At 41.0% G+C, this 16,145-nt stretch overlaps 1 protein-coding gene across 4 annotated transcripts in view; it reads left to right on the plus strand.

Moving 5' to 3' along the window:
* Positions 1–16,145, plus strand: part of CPEB3 (cytoplasmic polyadenylation element binding protein 3) — a 171,338-nt gene that overhangs the window by 107,344 nt on the left and 47,849 nt on the right. For 3 of the 4 annotated variants that reach the window (XM_040361804.1, XM_040361805.1, XM_040361803.1), the window contains one exon: positions 13,846–13,869. The exons of the other annotated variant lie outside the window; for it this stretch is intronic. In XM_040361804.1, the coding sequence (XP_040217738.1) occupies positions 13,846–13,869 (24 nt within the window). The remainder of the gene's footprint in view (positions 1–13,845; positions 13,870–16,145) is intronic. 4 annotated transcript variants of the gene reach the window in all.

Here is a 16,145-nt window from a genome sequence, read left to right on the forward strand (position 1 = left end):
ACTGAGTTTCTTATTATCTCTACGTGGTTTAGAGCTAAAGGCACCTTTATTGCATATGTGTTGCAGAAACCTATGCTAAGGTCACAGAAATACACAAAATAATGCTCAGTCTTGTTACTATACATTCATCTTATAAATGGGACCTTTTTTAATAGAGCCAGTGGGCCAGATTCAGGTACAATTGCGGCCGTGTAACGTAACCCGTTTACGTTAAACCGCCGCAAGTTTACAGTGTTAGTGCCTGATCCACAAAGCACTTACCTGTAAACTCGCGGCGGTGTATCGTAAACACGTCCGGCGCAAGCACGCCCAATTCAAATGGGGCGTGTACCATTTAAATTAGGCGCGCTCCCGCGCCGGACGTTCTGCGCATGCTCCGTTCGCAATTTTCCCCGACGTGCTTTGCGCGAAATTACGGCGGCGCGACGTGTTTGTGAATCGCGACGTGCGTAACGTACTTACGCCGAAAAAAAAGAAATTCAAAATCGACGCGGGAGCGACGGCCATACTTTAACATGGCTGGTGTAAAGTTAAGCAATGAAAAAGATTGCTTAACTTTGCAAAGGGAAACTAAGACTTGCGCCAACGTAACGACCGCGAAAACCGTTGTGGATCGCCGTAACTGCTAATTTGCATACCCGGCGCTGGAATACAACGCAAACTCCACCCAGCGGCGGCCGAGGTATTGCATCCTAAGATCCGACGGTGTAAGACAATTACACCTGTCGGATCTAAGGGCTATCTATGCGTAACTGATGCTATGAATCAGTCGCATAGATACTCTGAGAGATACGACGGCGTTTCAGAGAAACGCCGTCGTATCTCTTCTGTGAATCTGGCCCAGTGTTCTTTATTTCTGCCAGTTCCAATGAAGAAGCCCATTATGTTATATCACTTGTTTCCTTTTTTCTTTGAATAGTTTGCTCTATTTTATGTACAAAACATTACTCCATATCTCTGTGTCATCAGTAGTCTTAAGTGCTTCTATTCTGATGAAACACACAGTGATTGAATTTTTTATACCAAAAGCAGTATCCCCAAGCCAGACTGAGGGATTACATTGCAGGATACAGGGGGAAGTTACTTGCCTTGTCCCTGGATCCTGCGATGTGTCCCCGTTGTGTGTGAGGGCTCCTCCGCTGTGTCTCCTCGCTCGATTCACAGTGCCGCGAGCGCCGTTCTCTGCGACGTTACGACGCACGGGGATGGAGTTCGGCGCCAAATTCAAAAAGTGAAAAACAGAATACACATATAGTATACTGTAATCTTACAGATTACAGTACTGTATGAAATAATTACACCCGCCCCCCCTTTGTCCCTAGTGGTCTGCCCAGTGTTCTGCATGCACTTTTATATAATAAAAACTGTTCTGGAAACTGGAGATTGCCCATAGCAACCAAAAAGTGTCCCTTTACATCAAAAGTGCTTTTAGACCGGCTAGAAAACAGCGATAATAAATTAGAATCACTTGCAGAATTAAGCGATAGTGATTTGTGGGGAAATTCGTCATCAAACAATAAAAGTAATGACAGCGACAATTTTGCAACTGAGCAAATTTCAGTGTTTTTGATTTGATTACATTATTGAATAATTTTTATTATAATTACATTATTATTATTATTTGTTATAATTATTGTTGTTTATTATATTATTTATGATTTTGTGTTTCAAACCTTCATACCTGGGATGTCTACTAGACTCTTGTTTGGACAGATTTAAGTGAGTTATTCCAGGCCTAGAATAAGAATTGCAGGCCTACAATGGAAAACGCCAAATTTCCATGCAAAAAATTGTACCGCTTTTGGTACAAAATTCCAGACATAATCATACCGCCAGGGAGGTTAATAGATTTTTTTTTTTTTTTTTTTACGGTTCTTTAAAAAGTAATTTCACTTTTTGGATTTTTTTTTTCTCCTCTCCAGAGTTCCCGCAGATGATGTAATTTCTAGTTTGTTAATTTTTTTTTTTTTTTTTTTTTAATAGTTCCACTTCAGGTTGTAAGACATGTTCTCTGGGTCTTTGAAGTGTTATCAGAATAATTCAGTGTTCTGCATTTCCACAGTTTCTTCTGTCATCTGCTTTATTCTGATAAGCCCTAGCTACAGATTTTTTTTTCTTTAGCAAGCCCATAGGACAGCTCAGTTTTTGTTCTTCATTTTATCTTTATGTAACATGCATTTCACAGGTCTGATGTTCATTAATATACTCTAAAGTCATATCCATCCCCTTGCTAGACTTTTCTTTATTTCTTTTTTCCATCATTAAGTTGTATGTTTTGCTTCTACATTTGGTGTCTTGTAGGATGTGTTTACAGTCTTTCCGCATGACAAAATTGGTTCTGTATCCCTATTTTAGAAGCCCTGTAAACACGGAGATGGATTAAAGTGTTAGTAAAGGAAAAAATTGTTTTCCTTTGTACAGTTAGTTTTGCACAGAATGGCAAATCCACGTCTTCTGGGGTCCCTCGGCGGCTGTCTCTGGTCCTCCCCGCAATTGCTCACCACAGTCATGCGAGAGCTCGCATGGCGGTCAGTAATTGCGAGCGCACTCCCGTGACACAGCGAGCAGCCATAGCCGCTCACTGTATCACTCGGCCCTGCCCCTCGGCACGCCGCGTCACTGGATGTGATTGACAGCAGCGCCAGCCAAAGGCATCGAAAAATGGTGGCCGTCAGCATTCGATGTTTTTTCACCTTAATGCATAGGTGAAAAAATATTTTTCTTTACAACTCCTTTAATGCAAGCGCTGAAAATAGTTAAAATGTTGACACACATTACCATTAAATAGATTTGCGGCGGAAATTAAATTTTGCTTAAAGCAAACCTTGAATCTAAAATGTAAGGTTCCCTTTTAGATGTGCCCCCCCCTTTATGAAATGCGTAATAAACAATAAAAACCTGCAGGGAAGAAGGTAGATGGCGTGCTTCCGCATGCGACACCTAGACATGGTGACAAAAATCCTCCTCCTGTTGAGATCTAAGGAATATAGAGTACTCCAGATTTTCTTTTCCAGAGCTGTGTTACAGCATCATCTTGGGAAATTTGAAGTACTTTCCTTTCCCTGGGATCTCATCAGCAGATGGGCGACATCGCCCTCTGCACCATGGAAGACAAAGTAAAGGTGAGTTATATTTTAATATAATATATTTTATTTAAGACGAGGTCTGGGCACTTAAAATGCAAATGGTTAAAAAATATCCTCTTACTTTTTTTTGTATTGCTTCCTGTGTGCGAAATCCATGGTGATCCTGCCAGTCCCCCAGCTTTCCAATTTCAAACTGACCACACTAGGTATGGATGAACATCTATCCCAGAGTGGTCTGTTTCTGGCTGTGCTGGGTGAACAGACTGCCTGTCCTCCAAAGATCAGACTTGTGCTGACATTCCCCCCCCCCCCCGTTCTGTACAGCCATTCACTTGGACGATTAGTGTCCTGCTGTTTCTCCCCCCACTTCTCTAACCCCCTTTATACAGAGCTTATGTAATCAGTTTATTAATATTATAATTATAATTATTATAATACACAGGTTACAAACAAGATAGGTTCCGTAGGTTGAATTTGTATAAGTTGCAACAGGTCCGGCTGTGTGTTTTGGCCAGAGCTGCGATGACATCCCTCCCAAGCCCTCAGTTCCGTCACAAAGCTCTGAAGTTCCAGGAAGGTATGCCGGACATTCAGAGCGCATATGTCGGTGATGTCACTGGCTGCACTCAGGGAGAATATCTCTTAAGCGGTGCTCGTTTAGGAGATGTTCATTTTAACCTATAGGTAAGCCCTATTTTGTATTGCTGTAGATAATAATTACAATACAGGCTTTACTACCACTATAAGTGTAACTCCAGCCAAAAAATATTTTATTTTCGTTTTGGATAGCTAGCATAGGGAAGAGTTGGCACTCCTGTAACGTTTGTTTTGCTTTTTGTGCCCCTGTTGAGAAGATTTCACCTCACTTTCTGTCCCTGTGACAATTTAATTTTGAAATATTTGTGCTGCCATGGAAACAAGAATTGGCAATAAGACTTCAGTGGAGACACCTTTCTCCCATGATAACTCTAATGCCCCGTACACACGATTGGAAATTCCGAAATCTGACCATGTGTATGCTCCATCGGACTTTTGCTGTCAGACTTTCCAGCAACAAAAGATAGAGCGCTGGTTCTCAAATTTTCCGATGGAAGAAATTCCTATCGGAAAATCCGATCGTAGCAATTCCGACGGCTGCTTGGAAGCATTGAACTTGATTTTCTCGGCTCGTCATAGTGGTGTACGTCACCGTGTTCTTGACGGTCGAAAGCCCAGAGAACTTTTGTGTGACCGTGGGTACGCAAGCCAAGCCTGAGCATAATTCCGTCGGAAAAACCATCCACGGTTTTCCAGACGGAAAATCCGATCATGTGTATGTGGCATTACAGAAGTGAATTCCCCTTCCATGGGGTAGATTTCCTTTTAACTTCCTTCGTTTTGCAAGTACGAGTCAGATGTTTCTAACCCAGGGATTGCCTGTATATATTTCTAGGTATACTGTGTGAATAGCAACACGTAACCAACGTAGTATAGTTGTCTCAAAATTTTACTGCAAAAGTGAAATTACACTTCAGGCATTTCACTGTCTATTGATTAGATTGGGGTGATTAAATGGTTCATAAGGAAAGAAAATGAGGACCCTGCCCACAAGAGCTCCTAACCTAGAGGAAATGGTGATGCGAGACAAGCCAAGTGTAATAAAATGTAATTGCCTTATGGAAATGCTGCATTAACCAGTCACTAGGTTCGACTTTGTTTATAACTGAAATAAAAAGCATATGGGAAAGTTGATGGCAAAGAGGATAGTGCTAACAGGAAGAGAGGCGACTTGGATAAGAAACTGGTAATGGGAAATAGAATACAAATTCTGAAGTTGTGAAGTAAGCTATTTAAATATACTTCAGAAAAACCTGGTAGGTAGGTCATTTTGGTAAGTGTTTTTAAAGATGCCCGAACTTTGGAAAAATATAAGCGCAAGCAGATGGCAAAAGACTAGTCATTGGCATTGCCTTTTATACTCTTGCTGCTGATCCTTTCCCCATTAATGACTTACTATGCCTTGTTCTGCACTGCGTCTGTGTGGGGCGGCCATCTTGGTAGAGGAATAGGACTTGCTTCAGAGCCGTCAACTGATCTTTGTGATCTGATTACTGACAAGGGAATATTCAAAAGGAGAGCTTCTCTTAACCCAGATCCACAGCATTTCAGATTCCTCTACAGTAAGCGGCGCAGTTGTGATATCACCAAATCTCTCACAAAGTCTTAAGAGGCTTAAAGGGTCACTAAAGGCAAACTTTTTTTTTTTTTTTTAATAACAAACATGTTATACTTACCTCCACTGTGCAGCTCGTTTTGCACAGAGTGTCCCCTAACCCTGTCTTCTGGGGTCCCTCTGCGGCTGTCTCGGCTCCTCCTCGCAAAAGCTTTCCACCTTCATGCGAGAGAGCTCGCATGGTGGAAAGCTTTTGCGAGCGCGCTCCCGTGATACAGCGGCGGGCATTAGCCGCCAACTGTATCACTCGGCCCCGCCCCCAGCCAATGGATGCGCTGCTATCAATTCGTCCAGCCTAGCCAATCAACGGCCAGGCTGGGAACCGAAGAGGATCACGTGGACGCGCGCAGGATTTTCAAAGGGTTAGGTAAGTAAAACGTGGGTTCAGGGGGGGCGGTACCATCGGATGTTTGTTCACCTTAATGCATAGGATGCATTAAGGTGAAATAACATTTACCTTTACAACCCCTTTAACAGGCAGCATTGTCTCTCACCTGCCATCTGCAGCTATGAGTCTGCTGGCACAAGAGTGCCTAGGCACACTCCCATACCAGGAAGTGTAGTAATGGTGATTATTGCTGATTCCACTGGGAACAGCTGGGGATAGAACATGGATCAAAGTATTTCTGCATAAACATTCATACCTGCACTTTAGCTTTAGGGGGCACCTGTACACAATAGAAGTATGATCATTCCTGTTATCCTTGACAAATATGGACACCTCCTGCTCTGGCAGCTTAAACCTGACAAATTGCATATGCTGAGGATATTCCAGGCAAAGCAATATGTTTGCTTTAATCCCCTGTATACCCTCAGCACAGGGCTTTTCTTTGCTCCCACTAGCTGAATGGAGCAGTTGGGGAATGATGAGGAAATAAGCTATATTCATATTTATTCAAGGGATTAAAGGGCATCTAATTAAACAATTCAGATATATCCGTTATAATTTGTGTATAATTGGAGATTTATAGAACACCTTGACCGTTCACAATCCTTACAGATTTTTTTGTAAATTTTTGTGATTATCATAGGATTTTCAAGAACCTTTGGCCCCTTTCACATGTACGGATCCTGTGAGGAATCCGTACATGTCTCATCCGCTTGCTCAGCGGGGATCGTTTCGTTGATCCGCGCTGAGCTGGCAGGGCACACTGTGCAGGGACTGCCCTGTCAGATCTCCGCTCTCCCCTATGCGGGGATCGGATGAACACAGACTGTCTGTCCGTGTTGACCCCATCCGCTCTGCAAACGGATGGAAAAATATAATTTTCCTCTGCAAAATCGGACCATAGCAGGGACCGATGAGATCGGCGGTCAGCGGATGTTCTTCTGCTGACACCCGCTATCCCATAGGGATTAATGTATGTCCGTATTTCATCCAAAAATTGATGGGTGAAATACGGACATACTGTCCGCATGTGTGAAAGGGGCCTTTCCTGTTTATTGTGTTCTGAAAAGCCCTTAGAGTTGTTAAATTGGACTATAAAAACAAGCGGAACTATGCTGCATTGAGCACCACAGAGCAAAAATGCTATCTTAGACCCCTTTCACATTGAGGAGTTTTTCAGGCGGTACAGCGCTAAAAATAGCGCTGCCATTCCGCCTGAAAAACTCCTTCACTGCAGACTCAATGTGAAAGCCCGAGGGCTTTCACACTGAGGCGATACGCTGGCGAGAGACAAAAAAATCTCCTGTCAGCAGCATCTTTGGAGCGGTGAGAGGAGCGGCATGTATACCGCTCCTTCACCGCTCCTTCCCATTGAAAACAATGGGAAACCGCGGGAATACCATCCGCAATGCGCCTCTATAGAGGCGCATTGCGGGCGGTATTAACCCTTTATCGGCCGCTAGCGGGGGTTAATACCGCACCGCTAGCGGCCGAATCCAGCGGCAATCCCGGCGGTATAACGCTGCTATTTTTGCGGCGTTATACCGCCACCGCGGCGCCCGCCCCAGTCTGAAAGGGGCCTAATTGATTTTTAATGTTCAAAGCAAACTCCCTAATCCATCCATGTTTTTTTTGCTTGGGCAAGAGACCAGCTAGTACCTGGAGAAATGTAAAAAAATAGTTTAAAAGCAGTAAATGAGACGTTCCTATCCATTTACTAATGTTGGCAGTATAAGGATTGAAAAGCGTGAATGGTTGAGGGAGCGATGTTCCACTTTAAGTGAACTTGGTTTTCTCCTCTCTGAGCATGTTAGTGGTATTAAACCCAAAATGTTAAGTTAACTCTGTATTGCAGTCTAAAAAAAAAAATATGTGGTGGCTGCTTGTGTGTGTGTGTGTGTGTGTGTGTGTGTGTGTGTGTATTTTTTAAACCTTCTTTTGCTGACAAACCATTTTATACTAAAATGGGTGCTTGCAATGGTCAGCTTGTATTCATTTATTTAAAATCTTTACCCCCAAAAGGAAATAAATGTTGCCGTAACTGCTAAAAAAAAATGTCCAAGAGTTGCTCCATTGCTTCTCCATATAGTAGAGCCACCCCAAAGCAGGAAAAGTATTACTGGTGGAAATGAAAAGAAAAGCAATAAATAAAAATAAGATAACTGCAGCCACCATATGGAAGTAATGATGAGCTGTAATATTTTAGACATTTTGTTTTGGGGATTCATATCACTTTTAAGAGTTTCTTTATCTGTTAGCAAAAAGTTGATGTCTTATTTTTTTCCCATATGAATTTTCTAATTAGTAATTTGCTTGCTCATCTTAGAAACCAAGCTGTGTTTACTGCATACAGCTCACTTGTTGCTCTATGGTGGATGTAGCTATAGTGTATGAATGAGTCATTTGTGACTCACACAAGCATAGCTGCAATCTGTGTCAAATTTATTTTTACCAGACCCAAATCTGAGATTTCCAATTGAATTTTAATAGCTTATACCAAGGGCTGCAATCTCTGAAGGGGAACAAAATGTGTGTTTGAGCTGGTTAGTATATTACCCGGTGAAGGTGCAAAGTGGACTTTAGACAGTACTCTGCAATTCATTCATTCATATTCTCATTGATTTTCATTCTAAAGCTTTACAGCCGCTGCTGTCTCTCCAATATGAAAGCCCCGAGGGCGCTTCAAGCACTCCTCACCCTCTTGCATGCCACATTTGGCCTCTGCGACTTTCTTTTCCCACCTTAGGCGGCCCCTCCCTTTTAGGCGATCTCCAGGGACATGTGACAGGTCCCAGGAGATTGCCTGTCCACTCATAGAGTGCAGCACGACTCGTGCATGCGCAGTAAGTGCCCGGCCATGAAGTCGAAATCTGTCACGGCCGGGTGCCCACACTATGAATGGAGGCGCCGGCCGGAGAGGAGCGGAGCTCCGGGCAGCCCGTCGCTGGACCATGGAGCAGGTAATCGTCTGTTTATTAAAAGTCAGCAGCTACACTTTTTGTGGCTGCTGACTTTTAATAAACACTAAAAGGCTGGAACTCCGCTTTAAGTCCTCCAATGAGTCACTTCTTTAACCCTTTGTTAAATTGTCCCATTTTATTTTTCAAGTTTAGGTGAAAACCAAGGAAAATGTGTTTTGATATTTAATATTTAATTCTTTTTTTGAGTGTACCATTACAGAAAATATAGCTTCATGCTCAGACCAAGGCTAAAAAGTCTAGGATTCTGCAGAATGCCTAATGAGCGGAAGCTCTGCAGTCTCCTTACATCTGATACTTCCCACTGACTTACTTGAGTCCTCTTTTATCTTGTGCAGAGAATGGTTTACTCATACAGGATTTTCTAGGGATGGTGCCATGGGCACTGTCCAGCCTAACTATTCAATAGTGCTTTGAAGCGATAACATAAGTGTTGTGCAATCTTGTAGACTCTGTAATGCAAGCATAAACATACTTTGGAAATATTTTCTACAGTACAAATTTACTTGAAATGGAACCAAACTGTATCTGAGCACCACAAACTAAAAACACCATTTAATTACTTTTTAATATTCACAACAAACTCCCCCATCCATCCATGTCTTTATGCTTTATTTTGTTCAGAAATCACTTTGAAAAAAACAAACACCTAGCATTTCTAGCCATGGCCATCTTGCATTAGAGCAGATTCATGTAGCTGTTACTAACTGGAATCCGTCTGCCCTTAGCTCAGACATGCAGGTTGGAGGGTGTGTTTAGCTGAGAATGCCTTTCATCCAGATAAAAGAAAACCATGCCCTTTCCTAGGATATGGCGACATTTGACCTAGGAAGCAACTGAAGGAATGGGGGAAAAAAAAGTATAACAAGTAAACAATATACCTTTCTATTGGCAGCATAAGGATTTAAAATGGTTAACAGATACATAAACCCAGAATTTCATATTTCTGACACGTACCTGCCATATGTATGGTATTAAAATATATATCCTGTTCACTGTATTGCTACCTTTGTGTGCAATACCTGGTGTTCCTGACAGTCGCTCTGATTCCCTACTAAAAAGTGAGCACACTAGGCATGAGAGCACACCATGTTCAGTTTTCTATCTGCTGAGAACTCTGCTCTTCCAATGATCAGACTGGTGCTGACACACACCCCTGCCCCCAATCATTCACTGGAAAGGACGGTGTGCTGCTGTTTCTCCACCCCTAGCTCTCTAAAGCCCCTTCCACACAGGGCAGGCTCTGTTAGGAGACTGCTCAGCAGTGGATCTCTCTTCCAATCGTTGCTGAGCAGGCGAATGGCTGGAAGATGTCCACTCTGCCTATGCACAGCGGACACAGACACAGCCCGCTCTCCTCTATAGGCAGCCAGATGTAAATAGACCGCCTATCCATTTACACCTGACCTTCATCTGATCTGCTAGACGGAATGGGAATGGATCCATATCTGTCTGGTTCTAGCTGAGCAGATTAGATGTTCAGTTACACCTGCCGCTCCATAGAGGAGCATGAAGGCTCTGATTGGGTCTGCCTAAAATATTTGACAGGTCGACCAATCTGTCCGCTTGTGTAAAGGGGCCTAAGATCCCTATGCAGCTGAGAACAAGGAGCTATGTGATGACTTCTAAAAAAAAAAAAAAAAAGGTATTTGTAATGTTTTTTATTATATTTACACAAATGTTGTGCCTTTCCGTTCCTTTTTAAACTGAATGGGTTGTTTTACAATGTGAGGGTTTACATATATTTTATTGTTTTGAGTGAGTTTAGTTCCGCTTTAAGCGTACATGTTTGGAGCATATTGAGGTTTTCTTTGAGAAACTATTAATAGCCTTCAACCTTAACTTTAATTTAGTCAAAGATCATTTTTGACAATTATAAACTGTAAATTGCACTGCAGTGAAGTAATATGTGAATTTTCTGTATACTCCATGTAATTCGTTATTGGTCCGGGTACAATGGGTTACAGTACAATATCCATTCAAAACGCCACTCCAAAATCGCATAGGTGGATAATAAAGCAGGTATAGGAATATGCAGAGCAAACAATGGACCATTACCCAATAATGTAGAACTACCTACAGGTTATTACAGTAGGTAAAACCGAGTAAAAATGGCAAACAAAGGATAAACGCATAAAGGAGTGTGCATCGCATGTTGTACAAAAAATGTCAAAAGGATTGAACATGTTGTGTGCTTTCATGATTCTGACAAGGTAGAAAGCAGAGAAGGGCATTTTCAGATAATGGCTCAAAAAACAAAGCAAAACAAAAAAATGTTTTATGTAGCCAAAAGTATCAGGTTTAGCCACTCGCCGCAAATCTTGATAAATTTGGACTAACCGCCCCCGACTTCATATGTCAATTTATAAAGTACCAAAGATGAATTGATTTTATTTTTTTCAGAAATTAATATGAATAGGGTCAGTGTGTGTCAATTGGAGTACAACTGTTTTCCTAACAAAATGCAAGAGTTCTTTAAAAAAATTAAAATAAAATTGTGTTCCACTTATAGCTAGGTTTTCGAAAAACACCCAGTATGCACCACTTAGGGTTACAAATATTGGGGAGGAATATGTGCATGTTTAATGTCTGCCATATTTAGCTAACCTGACAGTGCTTGGCAAATGTGCTGGGCTCAAGGCAAGTGTGGACCGTGTGGGATATAAAAGACATGCATATTGCGTTTTCCTCCACTGGTGACCTATTTACTGATGCCAAGAGCTGGGAACATATTTTTAGAGTTGGTATTTAGTGTTTAAAAAAGATAATTCTAGTCATTGGGTTTACTATATAATACTAATAGCCAGGATGTGTGTGTGTGTGTGTGTGTGTGTGTGTGTGTATATATATATATATATATATGTATATATATATATATATATATATATATATATATATATATATATATATATATATATATATATATATATATATATATATATATATATATATATACACATACACATACACATACACATACACATACACATACACATACACATACACACACACACACACTACAGACCAAAACTTTGGACACCCCTTCTCATTCAAAGAGTTTTCTTTATTTTCATGACTATGAAAATTGTAGCTTCACACTGAAGGCATCCAAACTATGAATTAACCCATGTGGAATTATACATAACAAAAAGTGAAACAACTGAAAATATATTTCATATTCTAGGTTCTTCAAAGTTGCCACCTTTTGCTTTGATTACTGCTTGGCACACTCTTGGCATTCTCTTGATGAGCTTCAAGAGGTAGTCACCTGGCGCAGCACCCATCACTCTCCTTCTTGGTCAAATAGCCCTTACACAGCCTGGAGGTGTGTTTGGGGTCATTGTCCTGTTGAAAAATAAATGATGGTCCAACTAAACGCAAACCGGATGGAATAGCATGCCACTGCAAGATGCTGTGGTAGCCATGCTGGTTCAGTATGCCTTCAATTTTGAATAAATCCCCAACAGTGTCACCAGCAAAGCACCCCCACACCATCACACCCCCTCCTCCATGCTTCACGGTGGGAACCAGGCATGTAGAGTCCATCCGTTCACCTTTTCTGCGTCGCACAAAGACACGGGGGTTGGAACCAAAGATCTCAAGTTTGGACTCATCAGACCAAAGCACAGATTTCCACTGGTCTAATGTCCATTCCTTGTGTTCTTTACCCCAAACAATTCTATTCTGCTTGTTGCCTTTCTTTAGCAGTGGTTTCCTAGCAGATATTCTACCATGAAGGCCTGATTCACACAGTCTCCTCTTAACAGTTCTAGAGATGTGTCTGCTGCAAAAGGTGGCTACTTTGAAGAACCTAGAATATGAAATATATTTTCAGTTGTTTCACACTTTTTTGTTCTGTGTTAATTCATAGTTCTGATGCCTTCAGTGTGAATCTACAATTTTCATAGTCATGAAAATAAAGAACACTCTTTGAATGAGAAGGTGTGTCCAAACTTTTGGTCTGTACTGTATATATAATCAGTTGTAAAACTACCATGCTAGACGGTTCTAGTTTCTTTAGCTGCCTTAGGAAAACTGAAGTTGGTTCATGGACTTCTTAACAGTAAGAAGGGCACATGGAAGGGCGACACATGTCAAACAAAGAAAAATTCCCGGCTTAACTTGCCAGCCTGCAACAAACCGAATTGTCCTGTCTAGCAGTTTATTAATAACAAAAAATGCATAAATGTTTGCAAGCTAGACCCTTGTTTTTAAAGTTAACTGCAAAGACAATTTTTGTTAGTTGAGCTGGGAATTTTTCTTTGACTTATCCAAAATGGCAACCAGGGCCTACACTTGAAGAAATTCCTACCCACATTGTTGTCAACCAAGGTTACTGAGAGGAAGATCAAAAAAGTCCACATATAGTTGGAACCGGGTCTCCATCCATGCTTGAACTGTTCTTCACTAGTAAAAGTCTAAACTTAAGTAAATTAAAACTTCTCCACACTGATGATGTGACTGGGTTCAGATCTAAATCTGTCGCTATCGTTTTCAGGGCCTTATTTAATGAACAGTGCAAAAAATAGAACAAAATATGTGTTTGTGGGGCCTTTGGGATCTAAGATGAAGTTGCTTTTCCATTTTTCCTGTGATCTATGTAAACCAACAGGGTTTTAATAAAGGCACATCTGAGCACACAGGGGGAGATTTATTAAAACTGTGCAAAATCTGGTGCAGCTGCGCATGGTAGTTGACTTCTAGGCTTTATTGTCAAAGTTTAATTGAACAACCTGAAGTTAGAAGCCAATCGATTGGTTACTATGCACAGCTGCATCAGATTTTGAGTGCACCAATTTTTAGTAAATCTCCCCCAGTGCTTTGGAATACCTAGAAGTTAAGCTCGAATGATTTGTTTTTTGTTCTCTTCCTCCTTTGGCTCAAACTGTAAAGGGGGGTTGTCATCTTCTCCAATTGTTTGTTTGAGGTACTTAGGCATTTTGCAAATGAGTGTGTAACTGAAGGCCATTTCCTGGATTAGCAAGTATATCTAGCTCACAGGTTTGCGTCAAGATCCTTTTAGCGTACTAAAAACCATAGTATGACTCATGGCAACTGTATCTTTAGAAATATTTCCTCCTGTAGTCAGAACCTTAAGCCAAAATATGTTAATCAGGAACATTAATAAGAGTGTCTATGTATATGTTTTAATTTTCCAACCGTTTCTCTGTTTTCATGCAGCCAGGAGCTATGGTCGCAGACGAGGTAAATACATTGAGAATTGTTTGGGTGTTCTTGCTTGCTAGATTCTTAGGGCAGAAAAAAATCAAGCTTTTTGGGGTGATGCAATAATTGAGTTCTAATGATTTTAATTATATATTTAGAATTACTTAATTGCTATGTGATTGAAAGGACTAGAAAATCTGAAACGCATGCTTGCTCGAAAAGAGTTCTGAATCACATTTACATATTTATACAAATTTAAATATACATGGCCGACTTTTTGTTCAGTTTTCTAGTCAAAGCCTGAAATGGCTAAGGACATACAAAGTAGACGTTACTGTTATGGGAAATCGCATATCTCTTCAATTTATGGTCCTTTAACATGTATAAATATGAAGCTTCTTTGGTATGTGCAATCATGGGTTTTAGATTTTAAAGACCTTTTTTAATTTAAACATTTCATCAGTGATCTTCTAACCATTGGCTTTGAATCGCTTGCTTCTTCAGTGTAAATTTAATAAAATGTATATTGTTCTGTTTTTTATTTATAATTTTTTGTATGTTCTTATTTTGGCATGAAACATGCTGTTTCATTAGGGTTGCTAAACCAGGATTGCATTAATTTGCTTCAAAACAAACATTTCTAAAGTTTTCCCTTCTATCTCTAGTGGCACCTTTCTAGGGTGCATTCACTCTGGGTTTTGTTATCCAGGATTGGGGCCTAGCGCTTGAAGGTTTTATAGTGTCTTAGTTGGGATGGAACCCCAAATCCTGTGTCCAGGTCAGGTTGTAGATGTATGTTAAATATGCCGGTGTGCATGCTCGTTATAAGTCAAACCTGATGATCACTCAGGGCTCCCATTTTGGAGACTGAGCTGTGTGCTACAGCCTGGAGGGATGTGTGTTCCTGCTAAGAGACATCACCCAATGTTGGGAATATTCCCTGCCCACAGGACTGGGAGAGTCAGGACAGCTGTGTATATCTGTGGAGAGTGAGAAAGCTGAGGCAGCTGGTGAATCCAGGGGCTTGGAGGGAGTCAATTGGTCTCAGGGGGAATATGGGAGCCCAGGTTGCCTGGGGACCCCATTTTGAGCGGCCAGGGAGTGGGCCTGTGTAGCAGGCATGCTGCATCTGAGTCATCCTGGGAAGGAGTTGATGAGAACAGGTCTTAGAAACCAAAGTAAAGAGTGCAGCAGTGTTGCTGAAGACAAGAGAAGCCAATTGGCTTAGTATTTTCTGTTGACTGTTTTGTTGGGAAAACCCCAAGATGGGAAACTGTGTTTTAACTTGGTTTTCCACCACTGAGCATAATTAATTGTCTCATATCTCTCATTTATGTGTGTGTGTATGTATGTATGTATGTATGTATGTATGTATGTATATATATATATATATATATATATATATATATATATATATATATATATATTACAGATAAGTGTCCTTGTATTAAAAGTCTGCAGCTACAGTATTTCTTGTCCTAATCCATGTTTCCAGACGGTTCCGTTTGTAATCTCTTTCTTCCTGATCAGACTTGGGTCATGATACAGGAAGGAGTTGACCAGCTGACCTCATTGGCACACACCCTGCATCATCCACCCACCCAATCCCAGGTGCACATTTTTTTAATGAAATCAGTGAGCACCCTTCTCACTAAACACACAATCAGATTGCATAGTGTATGGCCATGTTTATACACCTAAAATTACTAGTTGAGCTTTCAGTGCCATTAATTGTTAATGGAACTCCAAACACAGAAGCTTACATACATTTTGCCATGTGAAAAAATGAGGGGCATATGCTGCAAAACGCACAGTAAAAAACACAACCAACAAAACGCCAAAGTGTCCCATTAACCACATGTAGTGCAGCCAATTTAAATCAACAGGCTTCCCTATGCATGTCACAGGAAAAACGCGACAACAAAATGTTGGCTCAAACTATGCTAGATGTGAATCTGTGTGTTTTCCTTACATTTCAGAAAATCATAGTAAAAAATGCACCTAGCTCCACTCGAGTTCCCACTATGCAGAGTTGTGAACAGGGCTTGACAGCTGAGTGTTTCTGTCCACTGATTAATTGCATTTTATTTAAAAAACGTGCATATGGGAATGGATGGGTGGATGATGCAGGGTGTGTGCCAATGAGGTCAGCTGGTCAACTCCTTACTGTGTCATGACCTCTAGTCTGATTAGGAAGAAAGACCCTACTAATGGAAACCTGGATTAGGACAAGAAAAGTAAGTGACTGTAGACTTAATGGAAAGCTTTGATATTTTTCCATATATTGGTGCATAGGGGAGCTGGAATTTGGGGGG

The sequence above is a fragment of the Rana temporaria genome, chromosome 8, assembly GCF_905171775.1.
Source record: "Rana temporaria chromosome 8, aRanTem1.1, whole genome shotgun sequence".
NCBI lineage: Eukaryota > Metazoa > Chordata > Amphibia > Anura > Ranidae > Rana > Rana temporaria.